General features: G+C 41.5%; 1 protein-coding gene across 1 annotated transcript in view; it reads left to right on the top strand.

Annotated features, from left to right (window-relative positions):
- Nucleotides 1–24,095, top strand: part of trim44 (tripartite motif containing 44) — a 65,287-nt gene that overhangs the window by 17,372 nt on the left and 23,820 nt on the right. Inside the window, exon 5 of the mRNA XM_079568530.1 lies at nt 5,821–5,843. Coding sequence (XP_079424656.1) covers nt 5,821–5,843 — 23 coding nt within the window. The remainder of the gene's footprint in view (nt 1–5,820; nt 5,844–24,095) is intronic.

Here is a 24,095-nt window from a genome sequence, read left to right as displayed (position 1 = left end):
TTAATATAAATGTCACTTGTAAAGGCTCTGCACACGGCTGGCACACTAAATTACGCTGTCAACTAAATGGTTAGCTTTGTTAGCTCAGCAAAGGAAAAAAAAAAAGGAAGAAAACTTCACTATCGGGGTCAATTGCTAATTAATCCAAACATTAAGCTGAGAGCGAGGGTCTGCCTTGGAAAATCAAGGACTGTTGCTCTCATCAATAAACAATTAAATACTACAATTGGCCAGCTGGAACGAAAGCTAATCGCTGTGTGCAAGCTTGATATAGTTAATTTGATAACCACTGCATCGACAGAGTGTTTCAAACTGACTTCCTTGAAGGAAAAATACTGCATTTTATCAGCCTATCTCATCCACCTTTACATACAACTCTCCCTATTTGCTGTAAGTGATGGCACCAATGTGAAAAACAGGCGCAACAATGCACTGGTATATGTCTTCTTCATCCAAATGAACAATATGTTCTTGTAAGGAGGCGCAATTATCCGTTCCCTCTCTGCGATACAGGTAGTTAGATGGAAATGGATCCCAAGTGCGTGAGGCAGCCATGTTTGTCCTCAGGCTACACAATATGCCAGTTATGCACACAACAGCTGGCTGCATTTTCTTTTCTTTTTTTCTTGTTTTTTTACTTTATGCACATTACAGATACAGACATTTCAGTGGAAAATATAATACCAATACTTTACTGATACTCAGCAGTGCAGCGTTTTCTTAAAATGTCCATACTTTGTCTTGATAACTTGATAATGATGTACAGATCTGCCCAGACTTAGAATGCATGAGTCTATTCTCATGGAAGGTGTTAAAAATGTAAATAACCCACAAAAGTTTAAATTGTGTTTAAACGGTTTGCCTCAAAATTTTATTAACTGTGACCTTGTCAGTGGTGCTGTGATTGAGCATTTATCTTAACTCACTCAAGGTGCATACTCGTGTCCTTAGATAAGACACTTCTCCCCCATTGCCTCATTCTGTCACAAAAAAAGACTGCGTACCCACAAAAACCTATTACCAAAATAATTATTTAAGATGAGACAAGATAAGCCTCTTTTGATCTCATAATGGAGACATTGACTTGCTACATCAGCTCTCAAGAAACACTCAAGGGATGCAAATGGTCAGGAAGTGTGCAGTTAAGGAACAGGATAATGTGCAGACAAGTAATAGTAAGTATACAATGAATAAAGAATTATCTGTTATGATCTGGGGTTGCTGCTGTTGGTCAGGACTGGGTTCAGCAACATTATGTGCCCAAAGACTGAGATCAGCTGAGTGGATTTCTCTTACCTGACGGCTGAGGGCATATTCCAAGATGACAATGCCAGGATTCATTGGGTGGTTCATATTTCATTTTCACACATGGATTGCCCACCACAGAGTCCAGATCTTAGCCCTATTGAGAATATTGGGGATGTGCTGGAGAAGGCTTTGCCCAGTGGTTCCATTCTCCCATCATCAGTACAACCACTTGGTGAAAAATAATGCAACATTGGCTGGAAATAAATCTAAAGACTTACTGAAGCTTATGCCACAGCTGTAATCAAATCCAACAAAATGTGTATTAGAGCGATTAGAGCGTGTGACCTTTTTTATTTTGTCGTCACTTTTATTTTTTTGGTTGGGTCGTGTACTACTACATTGCAGGCATTCAGGCATTTGACAAACTTCTTCTTTTTTTTTGTTTTACTCTGCATGTAGTTTATCCAATTGCTTTACACCTCTGATTTCTGCCAGCGCTTTCTGCAAAGATCCACAGTAAAAACTAACATCTGACTTTTTGATCCTGCGAAAACCATAAAACTTTGAAATGAAGCTTTTCAGTACAAAGGTTCAGAGTGAAAAAGCTTCTCCGAAGGCTCTTATGCGCAGACGTATTTTATAACTGACAAATAAATCCGCCGTGGCCCAGGTTCCATTAAAGTCTTAACTGAAAGTCGATGGTGACTCCACTCTTTTTTCTTCTCACGTGTTACTTATTGCAAGTGTAACCAACACTGCAGCTGACAGCGTTATTTGTTGAAATGCTGTTCGGGGAGAAGTCTGTCCTATAGTTGTAAAGAACTGACTTGTAGAGCAATACGCCTTTCTATTAACCGCTGCTGTGTATCCCGGGGGCTCCCACAACATGCCGCGTCCATCTTAGCCGAACATTTCTTGGGGCAATTTTGTCTGAGAGCCCCCTAGCACCTCGTGGATCTTGAGAGTGACTTACTTTGGGGATTCATTCTTCCCCCTTGCGCGCTCACTCTCCCCGCAGATGACACACTGAACTCCCGTCACTCTCTCGCCACTTTCCTGCTGAACTGTGGAGGGGCTTCAGCCTTGATGAATAGCTTTGTTTTAAATGTCAGGATGACTAATGCCCTTAATAATCGTCAAAGATGAAGCTTCAGACATGCAAAAAGGACGGGCAGCCCTCTATAGATCTTGGGCTTTTTAAAAGTTCTGGAGATGAGAAGTAAACCAGGCCTGAAATTAACAACTACTGCTACTTCTTCTGCATGTCTTCAGATTTATTTCAATTAAAAGTGTAATAACATGGTAAGGATAAATACATGCAAACACGACATACAAGTCATTTAATTCACAGTAATTTGACCCAGTGTAAAGACGTTCAATTACCAGGAAAACAATGTTCTTTGTTATAGCATTGAAACAAAGTGGTTTCCTTAGTTACTATTCTATGTCTGTCCTGTTACAAAGTGCAACCAACATCTACACTAACATTATAAAACCCTTGCCTTTCAACAGTCATCCAACTGTCAGTTTGGTTTTTGAGACTGAGCACTGGTCTTATATATTCACAGCTGTAGGTGGTGACCCATAAAGCCACACTGGTGTCAGTCACATTGAGCACTGTCTGAAACGTCACTCACAGTGGGCCTTCACCAAGACCAAAAGTAAACAACTCAAAACTAAGGACAGGAAGCAGAAACCAGACAAAATAAGAAGGAAGGATGTTGTTATCCCATATGTTTCCGGCGTGTTAGAAAACTTTAGACAGGTTCTGTCGAGGCATTGAATCCCTGTGTATTTTAAGCCTATGTCCACACTCCGAAAGCGGTTGGTTCATCCTAAAGACGACACTCCAAAACGCCACTGCAGTAATGTTGTGTATGCAGTCCAATCAATTTACATCAGCAGAAATATCAGCACAGTTTTCAAGACCAGGATGTCCATATACTGGACAGGCAGGAGAGGTGGTTTGAGAGGGGGGCGTAAAGAGGCCATCTATGTTAAAGTGGAGAAGCCCTCTCTGAACAGGGAGGTGGGCTATGGGACAATTTGTCTACTACTTACAGTACAGTGCTTTGCTAAAAACAATGCCTCAGAAGTTTGTGAGCTAACAACTTTTGCCCCTTAGAGTAAAGGGGGATTGCCTCAAAGGGAGGAATACCATCTTGTCTGGCAACACAGACTGACACCAGTGTGGCTTTATGGGTCATCAGCTGTGTATATGAGACCAGTGCTGAGTCTCAAAGACCAAACTGGTGATGATGGTTGGATGACTGTTGAAACTGACACAACATCGAATTAACACTGAAAGTCCACTTGAAGTAGTTATTTTTTCCACCTGGATGAAAAATAAAAGACAAATTATACAATCCCTCAGAACAAGCATATCCATATGAGCTTGTTTCCATTGTCAGGGTGGTTCTAAATACTAATAAGTGGACATAGTGTCATAGATCTTGATTTTTTGACCACAATGCTGGCTTAGATCCTTGCGCGGGTCGGTTTCTGCAGGTAGTGTTGCGAATGGCCCCAGCTTGCCCCATTGTGCGACCACAAATTGAACGTCCACACCAAACATGGAGCAGACCGCCTTAAGAGAGGATTGATTTAGTCCAGCTGGATGTACTTGATTTGCTAAGAACTCACTCAGAGTGGCCCCTCTTCACATCTGTCCTTTATCCAGTTCTTTTTGTAGTGGGACCCAGGCACACCTGAGAGATCATTATTGTTTATTGACTGGATTCAGGACATCCCTGCATTTTCCTCTCCTGGTCTCATGCACTGTAATGTTATTTTTTGGTACTGATTAAGACTTAGAGACGATATTCAATGCACTAATACAGTAGTTCTCACTCCTCAGGGTTAGTTATTATTCCTGCAGTGCTCTTGCGGTAATTGCAATTATCTCAAAGTTGTACAGTGCAGCACCTTTATCTACATAAGCCCTTTATTTTAGTTCAGAGGCTGGGGCAGGAACAGCAGTAATGGTCTAATGGAAACAAAGCACACAGCTGGGACCAAAATGTTCTATCTTCTAATGCAATTCTATCACAGAACACATTATGGAGTATTCTCCTTTTCTAATTGGAACAGGGAGTGTGCACCTCTTTTCATTCTGAGCGATGAAAGGCTGGGCAACATGACTATAAAAAGTGATGTGATGTGACGGTCTGTTATTTTTATGCTCTTGTTATATTGTGATTCAGTGGGGGGTTTTTTACGCCGTTCTTTGCTCAAATTCATACTCTTTTGCCTGCCCACTCCTCACATTTGTCTGCCTCGTCAGGCTTTGGGTGAGTAACGGGGAATTAAATACTGTAATCATCATGGACTCTCAGAAGCAACAGATGGGTTTAGTAACCAAAGGCAAAAAACAAAACTAAGCGCAAACATGGTGATCTAGGCTCTACAGAAACTGATTTTTAAATTTATTTATTTTGCATATTATTCATCCTTAAAATATACAGGTTGATATTTCAAGGAGAAAGTGGAGCATTCAATGAGCACCCTCTGACCAGAGTGTCCAGAGCTTTTCTTACTCTTTTGAAAGTAAAATGGCTGGATCCAATGATCAAGCAATGTGTTCACTTTGGCAACCCAGGCACAGAAAGAAGAGAGCAGCAGAATGACAACAAGGAACAAATGTGCATAATTAATAGGTTATCGAATGCATATTACAGTACATGCACTGGCTGTAAAATATGAACTGTTTTCAAATGTGCATGGCACAGATATACAGAGCTCCTGTGGGTTTGAAACCTGATTTCACAAATTGACTCCTATTTCTTTGGAGTGTTTGACATTCTCAAACCAAGAAAAGTCTCAGGAGTATAAATACATATTCAAATATAATTCAAATATAAATATTTGAAAATCTGTGTTACAATGAGAAGCTAATTCAATTCAGGGACAAATCTATGCCAGTGCTTAGGAGCTCTCTGCTTTGTGCTCGCTGTTACAGTGTTAAAATCCCCTCCTAAGCTCCTACAAGCAAAGTCCTCTGCCTCAGCACGATCAGAAGAGAAACACTATAATGAATATGTTTTTGTGCATTGTAAATGGTAAATGGTCTCAACGCTTTTCCACCAACATTAGGCCCCACTGTGTAATTGTTTCTTTCGTATTAAAACAAATTGCAACACAACATTCAATGTAAAGTTTGGTTCAATCAAAAATCAATGACATTAACAAAACTCTAGCATTACAAACACTGAAGTGCAAAACTATTGTACATTTGTCTATTCCATAATCATTGCACCTGCAGTTCCATTATTTTATTGTAGAATTATTTGTTTAGCCCAGTCTCCATTAAAGTGCACCGCTTCCCACATGTGACTAATGTCTGCAGCTCTCGGCTTGGGTTCCGACTGCTCCTTTTAAAAGCTCATGAATATCCATGAGCACAACTGCTCGATGAAAGTGAGAATTAATTGGTCTGATTTGGAGCCACACCAGCTGTGGACTGGGCTGATATAAATGATGTTGTTTACCTTTTATTTGTCATCCTCAGCACCTGTTCGCCGATTCTAAATGTGTTTTTTGTTTTTTTCCCTCTCCCTCTCTGATTGTGGACAGCGTGACGCAGAAGCCAGGCCAAGGTAAGAGAAATGTTCCTATTTTTTGGTGATGGTGTTAAGCTCTGGGTAAAGTGTCCTCTACAGTTGGCAACCTTGACTGCCAGTGAATTTGTCATCAATAATAAAAAGTCATCTTTTGACAAAGAATATGCAATTAGTGCAGTTAAAAATTCCAGTTGCATCCAGTTGTGTAAGTTCCAACATCATCATAAATGTCAGCATGACAGAGCCTGCCCAGACAGAGTCTAGTGTTTATAAAAATCTAGTAGCCTGAGACCCAGCATTTTCGACATGACTTCCCATGGGCATAATTGACAGGTAGATATAGGGCTGTGCTCAACATATCATATCGGCAATGTATTCATACGCAGTACTTGAAAATACTCGTGTTTATATCAAGGAACCAGTCACACTCTCATTCATACACCAGTGTACTCAGACACTGGAGGCAAGGTGGGTGAAGTGTCTTGCCCAAGGACAGAATGACCGTGTGCACCTGCGGGATTGTAGACTCTGTATCGGGATACGTATCGTATTGTGACATTGTTGGCGACGCCAAGTGGCATGTGTAAGCAATGTAGCCATATGAAAAAGGACTAATAAAAAAAATGTGAAAACTGAGGAACCGTGAAATCCTCTGCCAAACCAACAGGTGGAGCGTAAAAGCACAAACTGAAGATATAAGTTCACTATGACTGCTGCAGTACTCACATTTTGAGTGTTAGAGTTTTAGTTCTGTGATTGGTTTGACCCAAAGCCTATAGCAAATGATTTACTGCGAGCCGGGTCCCAGTTGCTTTTGAGTTGAAAGTAGGAGTGGCTGACTGGTCAAGCTGCTATATTGGCCTGTATTTGGATGAACTTTGTTTATGCAAAAAAGTGGTGCACTCATGCAATGGTTTCCTGTACAGCAGTGCTTCCCAACCAGGGGTGCATGGAAAGTTTCAGATTTAAATGGATGATGAAACTATAAATACAGTATGTAAGAACGTTATTTTCTTTAAAGGAAGTGTTATGTAAATTCCACTTTTCAGTAAAATGTTTAGCTTTTTGATTGATTTTTAGCTTTATTTTGAAAACACAACCTTGTCTTTTTGCCGATAAAGACTCATTTTGATTCTTCCTAAATAACATGCAACATGCTTGAGGTAGGAATACACAGAGGACCACTGAAGGGTTCAAGGCAAGACAAAAAAGGTTGGGAACCACTGCTGTACAGTAAACAAAGCCACCAACAAACCAGTATCCTAACAATAGAGGGTTAACATGCACCTAACACCTAAACGGTACCGTTATGAGCAATGCAGACACACTATGCATTAGCGATCACACATAAAAAGTTAGTTTTAATGCTCTCTACCTCCACAGACCAGAAACAAATTTAGTAGAAAGGGGTCACTTGTGTGCAGATAGATTTATATGCAAGGTCTGCACCATAGAAAGCCCCCGTCTGTCAGATTGTGCTCAACATTAACCCCCCAGACACTGATGAGTATTCTACAAACAACACCCCCGTCCTCTCCCTGAGTTCCACTTTTAGCTACTCAAACATCCCAGCGCTGCGAGAGTCACCTGCCTCCTGTGCCTCCAAACTAATTCCACTGCATGCGTGTCACGTACTGTGCCCAAGCCAGGCAATTAGTAGCTCTCATCTGTGTGCCCTCTAGAATCTAAGGAGGTGACTGTCTCAGCTACTATAAGGAGACCCACTGAAACGTGCTGTTGTGTGTATATGCTCTCAAAGCAACGCTCCATGCTCCTTAATGTCTGTGCGATGAGAGACACTTTCTTTAATAGCGCCAGTGTAAGTTCACTGCTCTTTGATATCGACTGTAGAGAAAGATGAGGTGAAGCTGTTATTTGTTCTTTTATTATTTTTGCCGCCTGATATTTTGTCCATTAATCGGTTCGGGCGCCTGAGAAAAGTAAATGTTTAGTGCGAGTGGTTATGTAACAGGGCTGCAAGGTATATGGAATCAAGAGGTTTTTTTTTACTTCTTTTATCTCTGGCATTTGAGTGATAGATGTTCACCAATCAGAATTGTCAAGCCTTGCGTACTCAGGCTCAGCCCTGCAACAGATAAAAGGTCAGAGTAAAGCAGATTCATTCATTTCATGAAACAGTTGCACAGTTGTACGAGCGACATACAGTTCACAGTGCAGTGTTTTATACATTTCCATAATTAGAACGGAGCAGATTGAAGAATGATATTCTTGTGTTTACCTGGCAACTTTTTTAACACAAACAATTCAACAGATGCAATATGATTTCAGCCTACGTATTTTAGTCACGTGGCTGTCCCCAAGAGGTAGTCTTAATGTGTTAAAGTGGCTGCTGTCCACATAAAATATAGTAAATATTGTTCTAGCAGTTTCAAATATAGAAATCCAATCCCAATATTTGTTTTTTGTCAAAATTGTACAGGCCTATGTAAAATATGACTTGCATGGTAGAGCGGACTATCGTTGCTTTGCCTGTGTGAATGTAATGTGTTATTGATTGAATATTGGTGGTGGGAGAGGCCGATGGCACAGCTTCGCTTTTCAGTTTAGTTTTTAAGTTTTTATTTGAGGAGCTGACTTTTTTCTAATTTACAAAAATACACATTAGACTGTCATAGATGCTCAAAAGGAGTAGGCTGAAGCAAGAAGCTTAGGAGCGCCTGCCCCACATTCACCATAATAAACATTTGCATTTCACAGTAATACATTATGTGTGGACGTCTGTGTAAGCTCTCAGTCGTACAGGAGTTGTCAATCTTCAATGAAGGTATTCGAGTCGTCTTCTCTACTCTGGTTGGAGTCTCGAAGAGTCTCGAGACTCCAACCACTGAGTACAGAAGACGACTCGAATACCTTCATTGATTATGTGAGGACTGTATGCACAAACAAATAAGAATTTAGCAGAAAAAAAATATATATATATACATATATAGTCTATTCCTGAAGTAGACAAGTGTCCTCAATGCTTCTGTCAGTCTACCCACTGAAACTGCAATACATTTGTAAGACATTATTTCTTACTATTATACGTAGAAGTACACACTATGTAGATGTAGTATTTACAGAATCGTGCCTCAAGTGTGACACTACTACGGACTGACACTATCAGCCAATCCTTCAATTTCACATTCTTTGCTGAATGGCTCTTGTGTCTCTTAAAAAGAAGCCCATGGGTTCAATTACTGGACCTGTGCGTCTTATCGAGAACGTAGCTCTGGAAGTGGAGATGGGTCTTCCTTTTTGACGGGTAGCCCCAGCAGTGTGTTGTGGAAACCTACAATGTACAATCTCCACCCAGACCATTTTTGCTTTTTCCTGAGCAAGTAGAAATGCAATCATAGCACGAGATGATAAATAGAGCACATGTATGACAGATGTTGACTATAGTGTGTGAAGATACGCCATTTTATCATAACAGGGGTCGGGCTTGCTTTGATAGCACCAATGTAAATCCGCTGCTATCTGATATTGACTGCGGTATGAGAAACTGGATCAGACGCGTTATTATTTTTCATCTGCCATTTCTGTGTTTTCCCCGCCTCTCCTGCCTTTATCTCGCAGGCAGACAATCGGGAATGAATAGTCCTCTTCCACCCTCACATGTATTGATCTGTTGACATATAAATGCCTCCTTCACCTGGAGCTAGCACACTCTGCGCACAACCACCCGCTGTCTTCCCTGCCTTTAGCTGTCTCTCCGGGCTTTTCATCTCTAAGTGCGCCTTCCCCTCTCTACACTCCTCAGAGAATAGATTTTTTTTTGTTTTCTAATTTAGAATGAAGTCTTAATACCAAAATAGCCCAGGTCGCCTCCGAGTACACTCTTTGATAGTCAGTGAGATTGTTTTGCGGTTACCCAAAGTCCCCTTCAACTCCATCCAATTGAATTTGTGATTTGACTTGTGCCTGCACCGAAAAATAGATCCTTTTGTGATATAAAAAGAACTGTAAAAGAAGCTTGAAGTCATGACCAAGGCGAGCAGCTGCAAAAGTGTAATATGTTATCGATCTGCGGGCTCGTATTTTGACCTCTCTGCTTGCGGAACAGATGGCAACATGCCGGGATCCAAGGGTGATGCGAAGCGAAGACTTTGCCCTTCATGAAGGTTAACCCCATAAACACACACATAAAGTACTCTTCATGTCCAGTGTGATATCCTAAAATCCGTAAATGGAAAATGAAAGGCCACATCGAGCAATGATTGTCCAACCTGTAAACAGGGTTTTTACTGACACATAAACGTCTTATAATTTCTCGGCCTATAATGTTTGCCCTTCCATTTCCAGTTGGGTCTTGGATGAAGTACATCTGGGTCACAATCCCGGCTTCGACTGTGCAATGCAACTATAACTTCATATTTACTTGACTTGAGTTGCAAGATCCCAGCCTACTCTGTGTCTATGAATACGCTCTTCTAACTCTCCGAACAACGCTTTATTTAGAGGGTGACACCATAGCAAAAAGGCCGATAAGGTGAATACAACCTAAGCCCTTAGAACAAGATTTCCCCAGATCAAGCCAGTGTATGAGTGGATGCTGTGAGCTGGGTGCTGTGGGATCCAGACAGCAAATTGATTATGGGGCAGAAGCACTAATCCTCAGTCTGAGCTTCAAATCGCGGGCGTAGACAGAGCTCTCCCATGGGAACCCCCATCCTGCATCTTCCCTGGGCCTTCTCATCAATACAGCTCCCCGCCTCTTTCCCGGGATTCACCACATAGGTACTCCATGGCTGCCAAGACCGGTCCCTCTCTGAATATAAATCTCCTTTTACTCAGTCCCACCGCCGCTCGGGTGCCTCTAATGTGATGCATAACAAATTTCACTTTGGCTCTCCAGATTTTTAACCCTCCATGCACCCTTCTATTTGCTTGCTGATGCACAACGTTTTGCAGATGAATAGTGTAGTGAGATTTTTTCTCAAAACATACAACATGTTGAAGTATTTTAAGCCGATTTTCCTTCTGTAATGCAAATCAGTTATTTTTGTTTTCTTTACTTGCAAAGTAAGTATGCAGTTTTCCATCATTGGTTTGATGAAAGACATCCAGAAAGGTAGTTAACACGGTGTGCATCTGCAGCTTTGGAACATTGCCTTATGCGACTAACGCGTTGGACCAGATACTATTATTTGCCTACAAAAGAAGATGTTTTACTGAATAGTGTGTTTGAAAGCTTAAAGGAACAGGCCACTGTTTTAACATTCTGACATATGTTCTTATCTGAGCTTAGACGAGCTGATACGTACCTGTCTGGCCTTTGTGCGTGTGCTCAGTCACCCAAAACGACCAAAGATATTGTTAGCATTTGGCCTCTCCCAGTATATCCAAACGGAGGTGAAGTTGGAAGCGACCACGCTCTTCCACGGGCACGCACAAAGACCAGACAGGTACGTACAACTCGTCTCAGCTCAGGTATCCAGTATTCCAGTATGGAAAAACGGTGGCCTGTTCCTTTACGTTTTCAGACTACCGACTGTTAGCTTAAGTAGCCGTTAGCATAACATTAGCCATCCTTAGCTTGTCTTCATAGTTTGCCCCCCCCCCTCCGCGATTATTTAATGGTGATGAAACTTCAAAGCAGGGATTAAAACAGCACCCATTGTGATTTTGTGAACTTGTGGTGGTTGTGTGTAATGGAAACGCTACAATGCCGAGTACAGTGGAGCCGCGTACTGCATGCAGAACTGTGTACAGTCGAGCTGTGCCATATGGAAACGAGCATTTGTTTAAAATTTATGGGTTACCTTGTCAGCCTTGGAGTTATGGTTTCAAATGTAAATCTATTCAGTTTGTGCCTTGAATAAAAAATGTTGTTCTTCTGTTTCATTGGTAACATGCCATCTGCTCCAGCAATCGGAAAATTACCTTCAATTGACAAAATGACAAGTGAAGAAGTGATTCCTAATATTTAAATCTGCAGAAGGTAAAACTTGAGCTAATTTCTGCTTTGGGCACAATAACCTTAAATAACTTTGCTGAAATAACCTTTGCCAAAAATGGGTCTTGGCTCCGAGCTCCGATTTAGTCATAACCGCTTCATCATCACTTTGTCGTTTCTGAAGAAAAAGCATCTAAATCAAAGTAAGGCTTTTGTAACGTGTGGCAAGTTTGTTTAAGATGAGCGATGGGCCGCTTTTGGGAGAATAAATCATGCATTGTGATGGCACCAAAAACAGTGGAGTCGTCCGCAGAGCGGATCACATGCACACATCACTCACGCTGCCTGTTGTGACTCTCCGCCGCTGCCTTTATCATGTATGCACGGCAGGAACACGCAGAAAATTGGAAAACGGATAGAGAAGATTTTTCATTTCCCATTTACATTTGCAGTTTGCTTTGCGACAGACGACTATTCACCCAGGATCTTAAATGCTCACAAGCTTGGATGCATGAGATTAGATGCTTAGTTCTGCTGCATGTAAAGTGAAGGCCACACCAAAAGGCAAATCTTCGTCAAACATCAAATAATCCCGTCTTGTGTATTGGTGGAGCTAAGCATAGGACTAGCTCTCTTTTTGCAATTATTGTCTTATGATGCATTTGGCAAAACATGTTGTACCTTTTCAGTCTTTTTATTTTGCTCTTCCCTTTTGCAGCAGCAGTTTCTAACCATGTAACAGAGTCATGCCTGGCGTTTCGAGCCATTTGCACATCTTTCAGTAATTTTTGGATCATCTCCAGTGGCTATTCTTGGCATTGCAGCAACAGCTCCCATAAAACTACCTACGTACTTCCTATGTATCCTGGAAATGCTTTCTTCCCCTCTTGCTACGCTTAATCCACTCACCGCAAAGTAAAGCCCCTCACTATTGCTTCACTACAGCCACAGAGCTTTGTTTGATTTCTTTTCTCTTTATTGAAAGAGCTGCGCAGCAAAGGGGAGCTAGAGGAGGATGTGGGAGGGGCCAATTTGGGAGATCGCATGAAGTATCAATTTGGCATTTTCTAACCAACAAAGTCTAATAATAGAGATAAAGATGACTTTGTGATTATTACCAAATCCCTGGCAACAATGTATTGCATTGTCTCCTCAAACCTGTGTCATTAAGAAGTTGCAAATGGAAGGTACATTGCACTTTGAATCTCTTCGTCATTTGTGATATCATTATCTTAAACTTTCAATCTGTCCAGTTCGTCCCATACTGATTATTCCTTCTTTTGATAAATGTACAGCTCAGATATATCCTCCAGTGGGCATACAGACCACAAACAGAAAATAAAAGTCTGCGTGTTGAGCGGTGTCCTTCACTGGAGGTGTCTGGGGACATGGCCAGAGGACAGGACAGGACAGACCAGAGAAGTGAATTTCCTCTAATGAAAAATTCACACAACGTCCTACCACCAGCAGGACTGCAGGCTCACGCCTGTCCGTGCTCTCACATGTGTATTCTTACATGGCCTTGCTAAATAATTCAAAATATTTCGACCCATTGCGTCTTCTTTATCTTTGTCCCTGTGTGTACAAACCTGCTGACTCTTTGCTCTTAGGTCTGCCTTGTGTGACTGTCCCTCGGTCGTCACCATTCCAGAGCCGGAATTGAGTTCCCAAATGAATGCACCGCACACCCACAAACCCCACTGACAAATAGAGAGACATGCATTTAGATGATAAGAGACTCGGAGCATGCATAATTCATTCCACATGAACAATGTTCCCTCAGTTTTTAAGATGGCCTTCATTTGTGTGTGTGCGCACTTCTCCAAGTCCGTCCTTTGACTAATGGCAGATATTTGTTTCTATTGCGTGGTTTCCAGCATCCAAATGAGGCAATTTGTCCACAAAAAATAGGATGACCTTTATTTAGCATTAATTATTTTTTCAAATGCCTTCGAAAGGTGAAAGTAGGAAATGGAGGCAGCATGTCTTGTCAGTGCCTTGTCATATAACTCACATGATACTTGCTGTTTAATGAAGTTATGTTCTGTCATGTTGTTGCCTATACTGATTGAGAATGATTATAGAATTGGTATAGGTTCTCATATTCAGACCGCTAACACTCTTGAAGTTGGAGTAATTATTTATTTATTTTCACTTAATACAAAGTTAACCAGCTCATGACAATGTGGGAAATGTTTACACCAGACGCCATTATTTTTTGCAACCATTATTCACTTTACTATGACCGGATTGGGCAAAGGTATGATCTTACCCAGGAAAACAACCTTATGTGCATAGGCAGGATAAGAACCACTCTGAGCTCTATAGTTTTATTTTTGTTTTCTTAAGTTGGAGAAAGTGCACATAAAAAATATTTGCATATAGTTGTTTGCAGTCTTCTTTCTCTAAAAGAAATGTATTGCATCAGTGTTTGCAAATAATTGAAGAACATGGAAAATGTCAAGCAAATATCCATTAAGTTACTTCCCATTTTAAAATGCCTCCAAAATGCAAAAGTGAGAAATGGATATCTTTGTCTCGCATCGCAGTTGATGCATGAGGATAACTGCTTGATGAGATGTCAGCACCCAGACAGGCAGGCACGAGTGTAACAGACAAGACAGGTATGGATGTATTTTCCAAAGCCATTTCTTCTGATATTGAATTTGACTGCTTGTGGGGGATTTCATTTGTATAAATCTGATGCATGGAGAAATTCTGTGGATGGTGTAGTTTTCTATAGGCTCGGATAACAGTCTATACCCCTTTGACAGGCACTGCTTTTAATATCGATTTAGATGGATATAAGAGACGGGAGAGTGCATGTGTTGACGTCGGCGAGAGGAAAGCGTCGGGCGTTAAGTGTCTGCAGTGTATCCGGCGCTATAGGCATCAGGTTACTGCTGTTGTGTTGATGCCCTGAGCCCTGAACAGAGCATGAATAATGGAGGGCTAATGCATGTGTGTAAAATACATCTACGCTGTACAGTACAGACCTCTCCGAGCATTCCCCACGCTGCTTTTCTTCTCTCTGTGCTCAGGTGTTTGCGTGTGCTGGCCTGGCACTTTCATTGTACTGCTGCTCTATGCTAAAGCACTTTTTGAGATGGGTGTCAGAGGGGACGTTCTTTCTAAGAATGACTGTCGCTCAATACGGCTGATGCTGAAAAGCTGGTAAGAAAGAGGGATTTAACAATTTAACAAGGACCACTTGGGGGCCCTTAAAAAATTCATATTTGTTGAACTTTGCCTTCAAGACTGAAGAAAGGCAGTTGAAACCGCAAATTTGAGGGTTTTGAAGCTTGTACCCGAGGGGTGCTGAAATCCATATCAATCTTTTACTCATGACCCAGATCTAAATAAGTTGCATCTGGGTAATTTGGCATTTAATAGGAAAGCATATGGTGGACATATCAGGCAAACTGAGGCTTAAAAACATCCTTTGGGGACCACAGTATTGGATGTTATTACTTGTTTTAATTTGAAATAGTGTCGATGTAAGATATTGGGCTGGTCAGGATTTAGAATTGTCCTGTAGTTCCTCCTGCAGGTAAGTGGAATTGACACGTCTTTTAGTTTTACGAATCAAATGGCCACAAAGTATAACTTTACCTCTTGGCCTTACCCGAATCTCAAAGCTCCTTGAACAAAGTGTCAAAACAGCCACAAAAACAAGGGTGAAAACACAACCAGAAACAATGCAAAGAGCCACAAAGGATGGTTTGGTGGGTTGGGCTTGTTTTTAATCTGTAAAGCACTTTGCATTACAACTTTGTATGAAAAGCACTCTATAAATGAAGTTTTGATTGATTGATTAAATAAAAGAGCAACAAAAAACATGCCAGAAAAGCAACAATAACATAAACAAAAAGTGACAAAAATGTGATAACTGTGATAACTGACACAAAAAAGTGCCACAAAGCAAGAAAAGTTGTGTTAACTTAAAAATGCATAGGACAGTTTTGTGTGTAGATTACTTTAGATCCCACACCAGGTATGTTTTTGACTGGAGATCATAAAGACATTGTGTAAAGGCTATTTTGATGTTATATTTAAGGATTCGGCACAATGTGTTTGTCGTATTCGTTGCATTTTCCCTGTTTACTTTTGCATTCCTTGTTCTGTCCCCGTCTTTTGCCACTTTTCCCTGTGTTGACGATTTCACACCTTCACAACACGGCGCCATTGCACACAAAAAAGAGGTGAGATGTAAAATACAGGATTATTCAGGAAGAGAAAAGCCTAAAGGCGCTGTAGCGAACCCAATCTTGTATCTCAACATGAATCCCACGCTGAGCATTGCTTGCCGCCTGACCGTAGCCCTAGGTGCTAATATCTTTTGAGGCGTCTTGGATTTTCCCGTAAAAACAAAATGATTTATTGCAGTAAGCGGAATCAAATTTAAAGTCGGCACAGGGTGTGTAGCAGTGTCATGACTATGCAACAAGGTAGACCGAGATTGCTGTGAAACCGCAGTCGGTGTTACCAGAGACAAATGGAAGAAAATGCTCCAAATCGTATTTCATAAAGCGCCAGCATACACAAAAGGAGTCTAACATCAGCCAGATCTATTTCTTTGGTCTATATTTTGCTCCATCTGTGCCTACGAACAACGCAAGGTTATCTACAAGGTTATCTAAAACGTACAGCTTTGCACATTGTATTCTGTCATTCAGGAATCCGCACTTTATTGTGACAGTAAATACAGGAGGAGCATGTCACGTTTATGGTCCGCCATAAAAAGCGTTGATGTGTTATGATCAAGTTTACCATGAATACCAAACAGGATCTTTCCCGCTCGCAATCTCACCCCCCCCCCCCTTCTCACGCTTGTCTTGTTAATTTTTATTTCTACCCACTGCAAATTATTCGACATTTCTTGCCGTCACGTGTGGTAATCATCTTGGCGGTGAAATCTCGGCGGCTGGGGCGAAGAAATTGTAATAACATGGATTCAGATGTGTTAATTACAAGCTTCCGTCAGCACAAGAAAATGACGGTGTTGATGTGGGATTCGTATCTACGAGCATGTGATTATTTCAGGAGAGGAAAAGCACATGAAAGAGGAAGCAAGATGTGGATTGCGATACCTGTATTTCATATAAAGTGGTCATTTTTGGTAAAAATCCAAATGCAATGGTCTGGAAATATCTTTGTGAGTTGACTTCTCATTGTTGCTTGGAGACTGCTAACACTAACACAAATAGGTATACAGGTATATATTTAGACCAAAAAGAAGCCTAAGAGCAAGGTTTATTATGGTATTAACTCTCAATGAACTATCTGCCTTGTCCTTCAGATTACATGGTTTGAACCCACAGTGTGAAAAAGCTAACAATACTTCAATAACATTGTAGCTATCGGTTTCACTGACTTTTTCAGGGAATGTGCATTGTTTTGGTGATTCTGTTCAGCATCAATATGTATTGCAGGTTGAACGAAATTTCAAAGGAAATCAGAAAATTGTCAAAGACTTTCAGCGAGGTAGGTTCATGACTTGGATTCTGAATGTGTCAACTCCAGACTTCCATCTTCTTGGTTAGGAATTCATGCGATTATCCGGGCAACGGCACATTAAGGTGACAGTGAAAGACTAGAGCGGGATGATTACGTGGAAGGTGCGAGTGCCCCGTCTTTGCCATGGAATATCAAAGCACATCTGTCGTTGGGATACGGCTCAGCTGCTGCAGTGCTGATGAAATGACCTTCCACATCCGGTTCGGATATAAATCACACAGGAATATTTTATGGCCCCTCACTCGGTTGCCACAGGCTGTCTGGCTGTAAAGCACTCCCCGGTCCTGCGTAATGGCACATACAAGACGTATCAGGCGTAAAAGGCTCCAATGCAATATCAATATTAATAGATGAAAAGGTAATAGTAAAAGTGCCATCCACGCGTGATGGGTTGCAGTGTTAGTGTGGCATAAAACGTGTGGGTATTTCACATTTAAGCTGTACTCCTCTCATCCCTCATGCCAATGCAGAGAACTTGCTATTCGTCTGCTGATAATGTTGCTCATTTTTACGGCCCTTCTGCTGGTTTTCATCCCAGGGTTTTGTCAGTATTATAACTATCTTTGCAAAACTCTACAAACCAATGCAGTTTTGGGACACTGTAGTGTCATCATGATTCCTACTAGAGGGCGACCGATGCCGATATGTTCGGCCGATATTTTTGCAAATGTCTGAACAAATACTTGGCCATTCCAGCACTGGCCATTTCATTTTATTTCTTTAGGTGGTCCAATCATAGTTTTCTATCAATCAAAAATACAATAGTGGAGGTTAAGACTAACTCAGTCCGTGATATTGACGGACGTTTAGTGAAACTTGTGTTTAACAAACTTGAAGCTAGCCAATTTTCATTGCAATGTTTCTCACCTCCCCTGAGGCCTAGGGCCTTGTGAGACTCTTTCCAATGCAAAAACACGGGAAGTCTCTATCATTTTTGGTCCCAGAAATATCGTCTTTTTCGGCGCTAGATTGGCCGATGGCCAATATTGTAAAATCCCCAAATATCGGCTCGTCGGCCTCTAATTCCTACCTTGTCTTTTTCCACATTTGACCTGTTTTTCGTTGGCAGTCAAAGTTGTTACACACAGCCTCGCAACAACAGCCTCGACTCTCCGTCTTCCTGCGGACTCATGTCCACTACTGCTGTAGAACCGTCAGCCACCTCAGCCTCTCCATCTCTATCATAAACTGTATTTTGATTTGACCTGGAAACCTTTTGACCTACGCGCTCGGCCACCAGTTCTTGCAGCTCTTTCTGAATCTTAGTTTGGAAGTCTGCTAAATTTGTAAAACGTTAGTACCTTACTTCTTTCCACTTTGAATATATTAAACATCTTATAATTCTCCACCTTTCACGCACCGAAACAAAACTAAGTATTTTAAATGCCAGTGAGTTCCATCTGGCCCATATCTGGGATTTGCAGAAATGTCAGGGAGTTTTTGCACGATTGGGTTGGCTGCACCGTGTTTGTTGTCACTTTGATTAAGATGTTTGGAGAATTTGTTTGCCTGTTGCAGTCTGCTCAGTTTCTTCGTGACTCGGTGGGAACATTTAACAGCGACAGTGTAATTATCTGGAAATGTCAACGCAGCTAACACATGTTCTGTGAAACTGAAGAGTGTGGCCATTGTTTGCATGTCCTTCATGTGGATGTAATGTACTGTAACTGGTTGGGGCAATTAGTGCCCCCTCTTTGTGCGTCTTGTTTTCTGTAATGACAAGTGTGTGTAACATTTATGGCTTAGAGCAAAGTACATACTCACACACGGAACAACTTTTTGGGTGACTTGTGTCTGAAAAGGCAAGGCAAGGCAAGTTTATTTGTAGAGCACAATTCATACACAAGGCAATTCAAAGTGCTTCACAGTTGCATAAATACAAGAAAACAAATAGAATCAATAAAAAACATCAACATAAAATTAATCAATTACAGTAAAAGGCGAGAGTGCAGATAAAATACTTTCAGTCATATGCATCGGTAAAAAGAACTGTTTTCAGCCTGGATTTGAACATTGTCAGAGTTGACAAGGGTGCCACATAGATAAGATTTCCTATTGTCTTCCCTGGAGATGTTCAGCGAGGCATGGAACTGGTGCAAGGAATCTTTGCTGATTTCTTGTGCCTGTGGGGCAATTTAGCATCAGTCTCCTCTCCAAAAACTGCTCAGATAGAGTTTAGTTACACAGTCATGCTTTCTGTGATATTGATTCACAGCTTTAGAACCAAGCCACTGAGCATGACTTTTCTTTGGTCATTATTCATCATCTCTTGTTAGTGTCTGCAGAGCCTTATGACTTGTGGCAGCAGCACCGAAGTATATTAGACAAATTTTATCTTTAAAGTCCTGGTTTTGTGAGTCTGATTCACTTTGAAATATATTATATGTATGTCAGACCTTACATATAAAGTAAGCAGACGTATACTCATTTATTTACCTGGTCGGGATGGTGCATGTTCTAAAATTAGCATTCATTGTCCTTCACTCAACACGCTTCTGTTCATCCTGGCACATCCTTGGAATCAAACCTGGGACCTTGATGAAATGCTATGTGTTTTTACTTCTCCGCTCATCATTAGCACTGCAACCTTGCCACACATGTTAGCATACTAATACTACCTGTCAGCGTGCACAAGCGTTTCTAATTCATTTAAAAGCCTGCCCCAATAAGACCAAGCCAATTATCGCCTCGGCCTCGAAGGCAGTTTATTCACGTCGCCGATTCCTCACCTATGTGTCCCTGTTAGTGCAGCCAGCTCACATTTATGTGCACTTCCTGCCTGGTGTGTTAGCCGCGAGGTGGAATTACAGGTTTGATTTCGGCTCTCAGGAGATGCAGGAGCGCGATAGTGGCACCGTGATCCGAGGGGCAATGAATCAGTGCCTTATCAAACCTGCGGCTCGCGGTATGAAGTGTCAACATACAAACACAGCGCGCCAACAGAATATGGCAGTGGACGTGCATGCCGTGTATGAATCACCGCGTGGATGTAGAGAGCAGAAATCTCAATTCATACAACTAGGCCTTCGCTATATGGCAAAAAAACACTCACATTTGTTTTTTTTATTTTCATGTTCACGTTTCTAGCTTTGTTCTGTCGACTGCATTTGTGGTTTCTGTGCTCCACGTTGTTTTACTGGATGCGTCTTTGACATGTTTTTGTGGGGTTTGGTGGATTTTTTTACTGCAGAGAGTCCATAACGGTCCTGAAGAAAGCAGCTTTTTAAAGTAAACAAACAGCTAATTTATGAGCTAAAGACATTTCAGACCTACACATTGAAACACTGAAGAGGCACCAAGAGCCCCCCACACCTGCAGCACAGTGGAGGCATCACAAGAGGAGCTGCAGGGAACAAGGAAGAGACAAAGGAGAAGATGGTGAAAGACTGTTGTGGAGCGGAGGGAGCTGCGTAGGAGGAAGAGGAAGGAGGAGGTGGTACTGACTAGTGCAGGACACCAAGCTCTGAAAAGGGACAAACCCAGGAGGCGGTGCACCACTTCCGAGGTTCAGGGGAGCACTGAAGGCACCTAGCCAGGTTTCCTCCGTGTGCTCCGGTTTCCCCTGTACCTCCGAAAACATGGTCGGGTCGACCCACAGTGGCGGCGCAGCTTAGTCGCAGCGGCTCAGGACTAACACTTCAACATAATTTTGTTGTATGGTTGTACTGACAAATGACAAGTAAAGCACTTACTTATATGTTGGGCTGTACAATTATGTGTTATATTATGGGTGTTACTACCCCATAGTTGTTTTCTTTTGTGTGCCCAATAGCGTTTCCACAGTTTAAATTACAAAGCTCCATATCAAAATGAAACAATGGTTTGTGGACTTTGCTTAATCGGAACATTTTGTCAGCTGTTTGTGACCCACTTATAAAGCCAGCCCAATAGCTGAGAGTACAAAGCAGTCGTGTTTAATTTTCAAACTAGTGATGACACAGTATTTCAACCATGAAGCTGTTGGTGAGTTTTGATTGTATTTTGTTTGCTGTTTTTCACAAAGGCTGAACACTCCTAATTCTTCGCCACATGTTGACCAGAACGCTGGGTAAAATTTGTTGTTTTCTCTTATCGTACTCGCATAAACACAAATCAAGAAATCCAGCTTGTCGGCCGACTCAACAATTTCCACGCGCGCCAAATTAGACATCTCACCGGAACAGTTTTGAAGCCTCCCATCGTCATTCTCCGGGTGAAAGAAGAAAGGTTGGCATGTTTAATTCAGCATTACCGCCACGAGTCCTGTCACCGCTGAGATTTATATATTGGCTGGAGACGAACGAGATGGAGCTGCTCGGGAATTAACTAGCGCAGGGATGCTAATGGCAGATTTAGCATGCACTTTACCAAATCACCTTAATCCACCACAGTAGTGCACTGAGGGGAGCGATAGGAACAAAAACGCAATTACTTTTCTGACAGCGGGGGCAAATCTGGAGGGTGCTCTTAGATCACGTTTTCCCTAGGTTTTCAAAAAGTATTAATGAAAGCTTTTACATTTGCACATATAAAAGTCATATTCAAATCGTGGTTTATCCCTGTGCCTGTGAGCTTGAATAACAAAAATGGCTGAAGGGTGACATTTTTGAAAGATTCCATATGGGCACATGTCACCTTCAGGTAACGGTGGGCTTTATGATGGATGCTTTACTGGATGCATTAGTAGGCATAAAAGTTTATTAGCCAGGCAGCGCTAGGGGAACAGTTAGGCTGCAGGGCCGTATTTCACTGTTTGGCAGAGCTGGCCCACGTAGTAACATCTATTCACTTCAGGCAATGTCTAAATAGCTTTTTTTTTTTTCCTGGGCATCAAATAAGTCTTGTCACCTATATAATTGCTTTTATGGATTTGCTAAAATGTGCCTGAAAGGTTTGCCGGAGGTTTTTCCTTTTACAAGAAATTCATGATGTAAATGTCAATAGAGCTAGTCCCCTCAAGATTAGACTATATTTTGAGCAAAGGAGGGCGAGTGGAACAAGCTGCAACAAATTGACGATTCAGTTGTTGTGGCTGTTTTTTTTTTTTTCCACAATGGTGACTGTACTCTCACTGAGAAAGTAACCCCGCAGCTGTGAATCCCTGACATCATAGACATCATCCAAATAGCAAGGATGAAAACGCCGTTGAAAAGTGCCAAAAGAGCGACAAAAGAAAACATGCCGGAAAAGCAAAAAGGTGACGAAAAATCAACAACAAAAGCTATGAAAAAGCAACAAAAAATGGACAAAAAAGCGACAAAAACACAACAAAAAGCAACAAAGAAAAAGCAACAAAAAACGACAAAAACATGAAAAAACAAAAAAAAGCTATGAAAAAGGAACAAAAAAATTACAAAGTGACAAAAACACAACAAAGAGCGACAAAAAAACGTGCCAGAAACGCAACAAAAAAACAACATAAACATGTCCAAAAAAGAAACAAAGAAAATGCAACAAAAAAACAATAAAAACATGACAAAAAAAGCAAAAAGCTATTAAAAAGAGGAAAAAAAGGGAAAAGTGACAAAAACACAACAAAGAGCGACAAAAAACGTGCTAGAAACGCAAAAAAAAACATGACATGGGATGAAGACAACAGAAAAAGCAAATACAAAAAAAAACACAAAAAGAGACAAAAACGCAACAAGAGCGACAAAAAATGTGCCAGAAACGCAACAAAAAATCAATGAAAAAGTAACAAAAATCAACAAAAACATGGCAAAGAAGTGACAAAAATGTGACAAAAATGTTGTAACAATGTGACGACAAAGTTTCACTCACTTTTGTCTGTCTTAGCTTTCAAATGAGGCATTACACTGTTGCTCTCCAGTGAAGAAGCTTTTAGATTTGGGTAAAGCCGAACTGGAGAAAATGCCCTCGGTTCAGGCGGGGGGTAAGAGGTTAAGGGAAGGAAATGTCTCTTGTTACTGTGCTTTTCATGAACGCAAGTCACTCAACACGCCTTCACAAGGGCCAGTTATATATTCTCTCCAAAGTCCACAACATCGACCTTCCAACCACCAGCCATTGACACACATCACTCACCCGACTTACAACACCTGGTATTCCCACACGGTTGTTTTTCTGGAATAAACCAGACCATGTTCAGCAACAAAACCGGGCATTCACCATGTGTTTGGTTACAGTACTACTGCAGAGTACTTGGATCACCTCCTCAAACCAAAAAAAAAACGTCTATCTATCTGATTTAATATTGATCAAAAAGCATGTCCTGTACAGTTGTATGCATTATGGAGTACTGTTCACCCCAAAAAGAAACTGGCTCAGCATTCTGCTCTTGCTTCCAAGTCTCCCAGGCAATCTGAGCTGCAGGTTTTCTTGTGGAAGTCATTGCAGATATGCGTGTGTTTGCTGCAGAGGGAGATGTTTGCGCGTAGCCCTGAGGGGAACCCTTTATTCCTGTGTGTTTAACATTCTGCAGAGTGAGAAGACGGGCGATGGCGGAGGCGTGGGACACTTTTATCAACCCCGATGAGAGTTGTGACAGTCTGGAGCCCAGCTTTTGTGGCCTGTCTGTCTGGGTGTCCTTCACACTCACGACTAGGATGACAGGGACTGGGTGTTGGGAGGGGGAGCCTTCATATGACAGAAGCCTTTGCCTAATGGCCCGTCTGTTCGCACGTCGCAGTCTGTTTTATCCTGCATTACTTTGTGTTCTTGTTTAGATCCTCACAATAGAGTGCTTCTCCGGCCATATGTGACTCGGAGACTTTTTCCATAGTGTGCTCCAAATGGGGGCAGCAGTGTCCACGCTCAGGTAGAAATGTTAAGAGTTGGTGTTTTCAAGAATGCAGAAGAGTCTTCTCAGGACAGTAACCCGTTTTTTGTTGTTGTTCTTTTTTTTGTCATGTGATTCATTGGCCATAATTTGA

This window comes from Gobius niger (assembly GCF_951799975.1).
Source record: "Gobius niger genome assembly, chromosome: 12".
NCBI lineage: Eukaryota > Metazoa > Chordata > Actinopteri > Gobiiformes > Gobiidae > Gobius > Gobius niger.
This window is presented reverse-complemented; position numbering and strand designations above follow the sequence as displayed.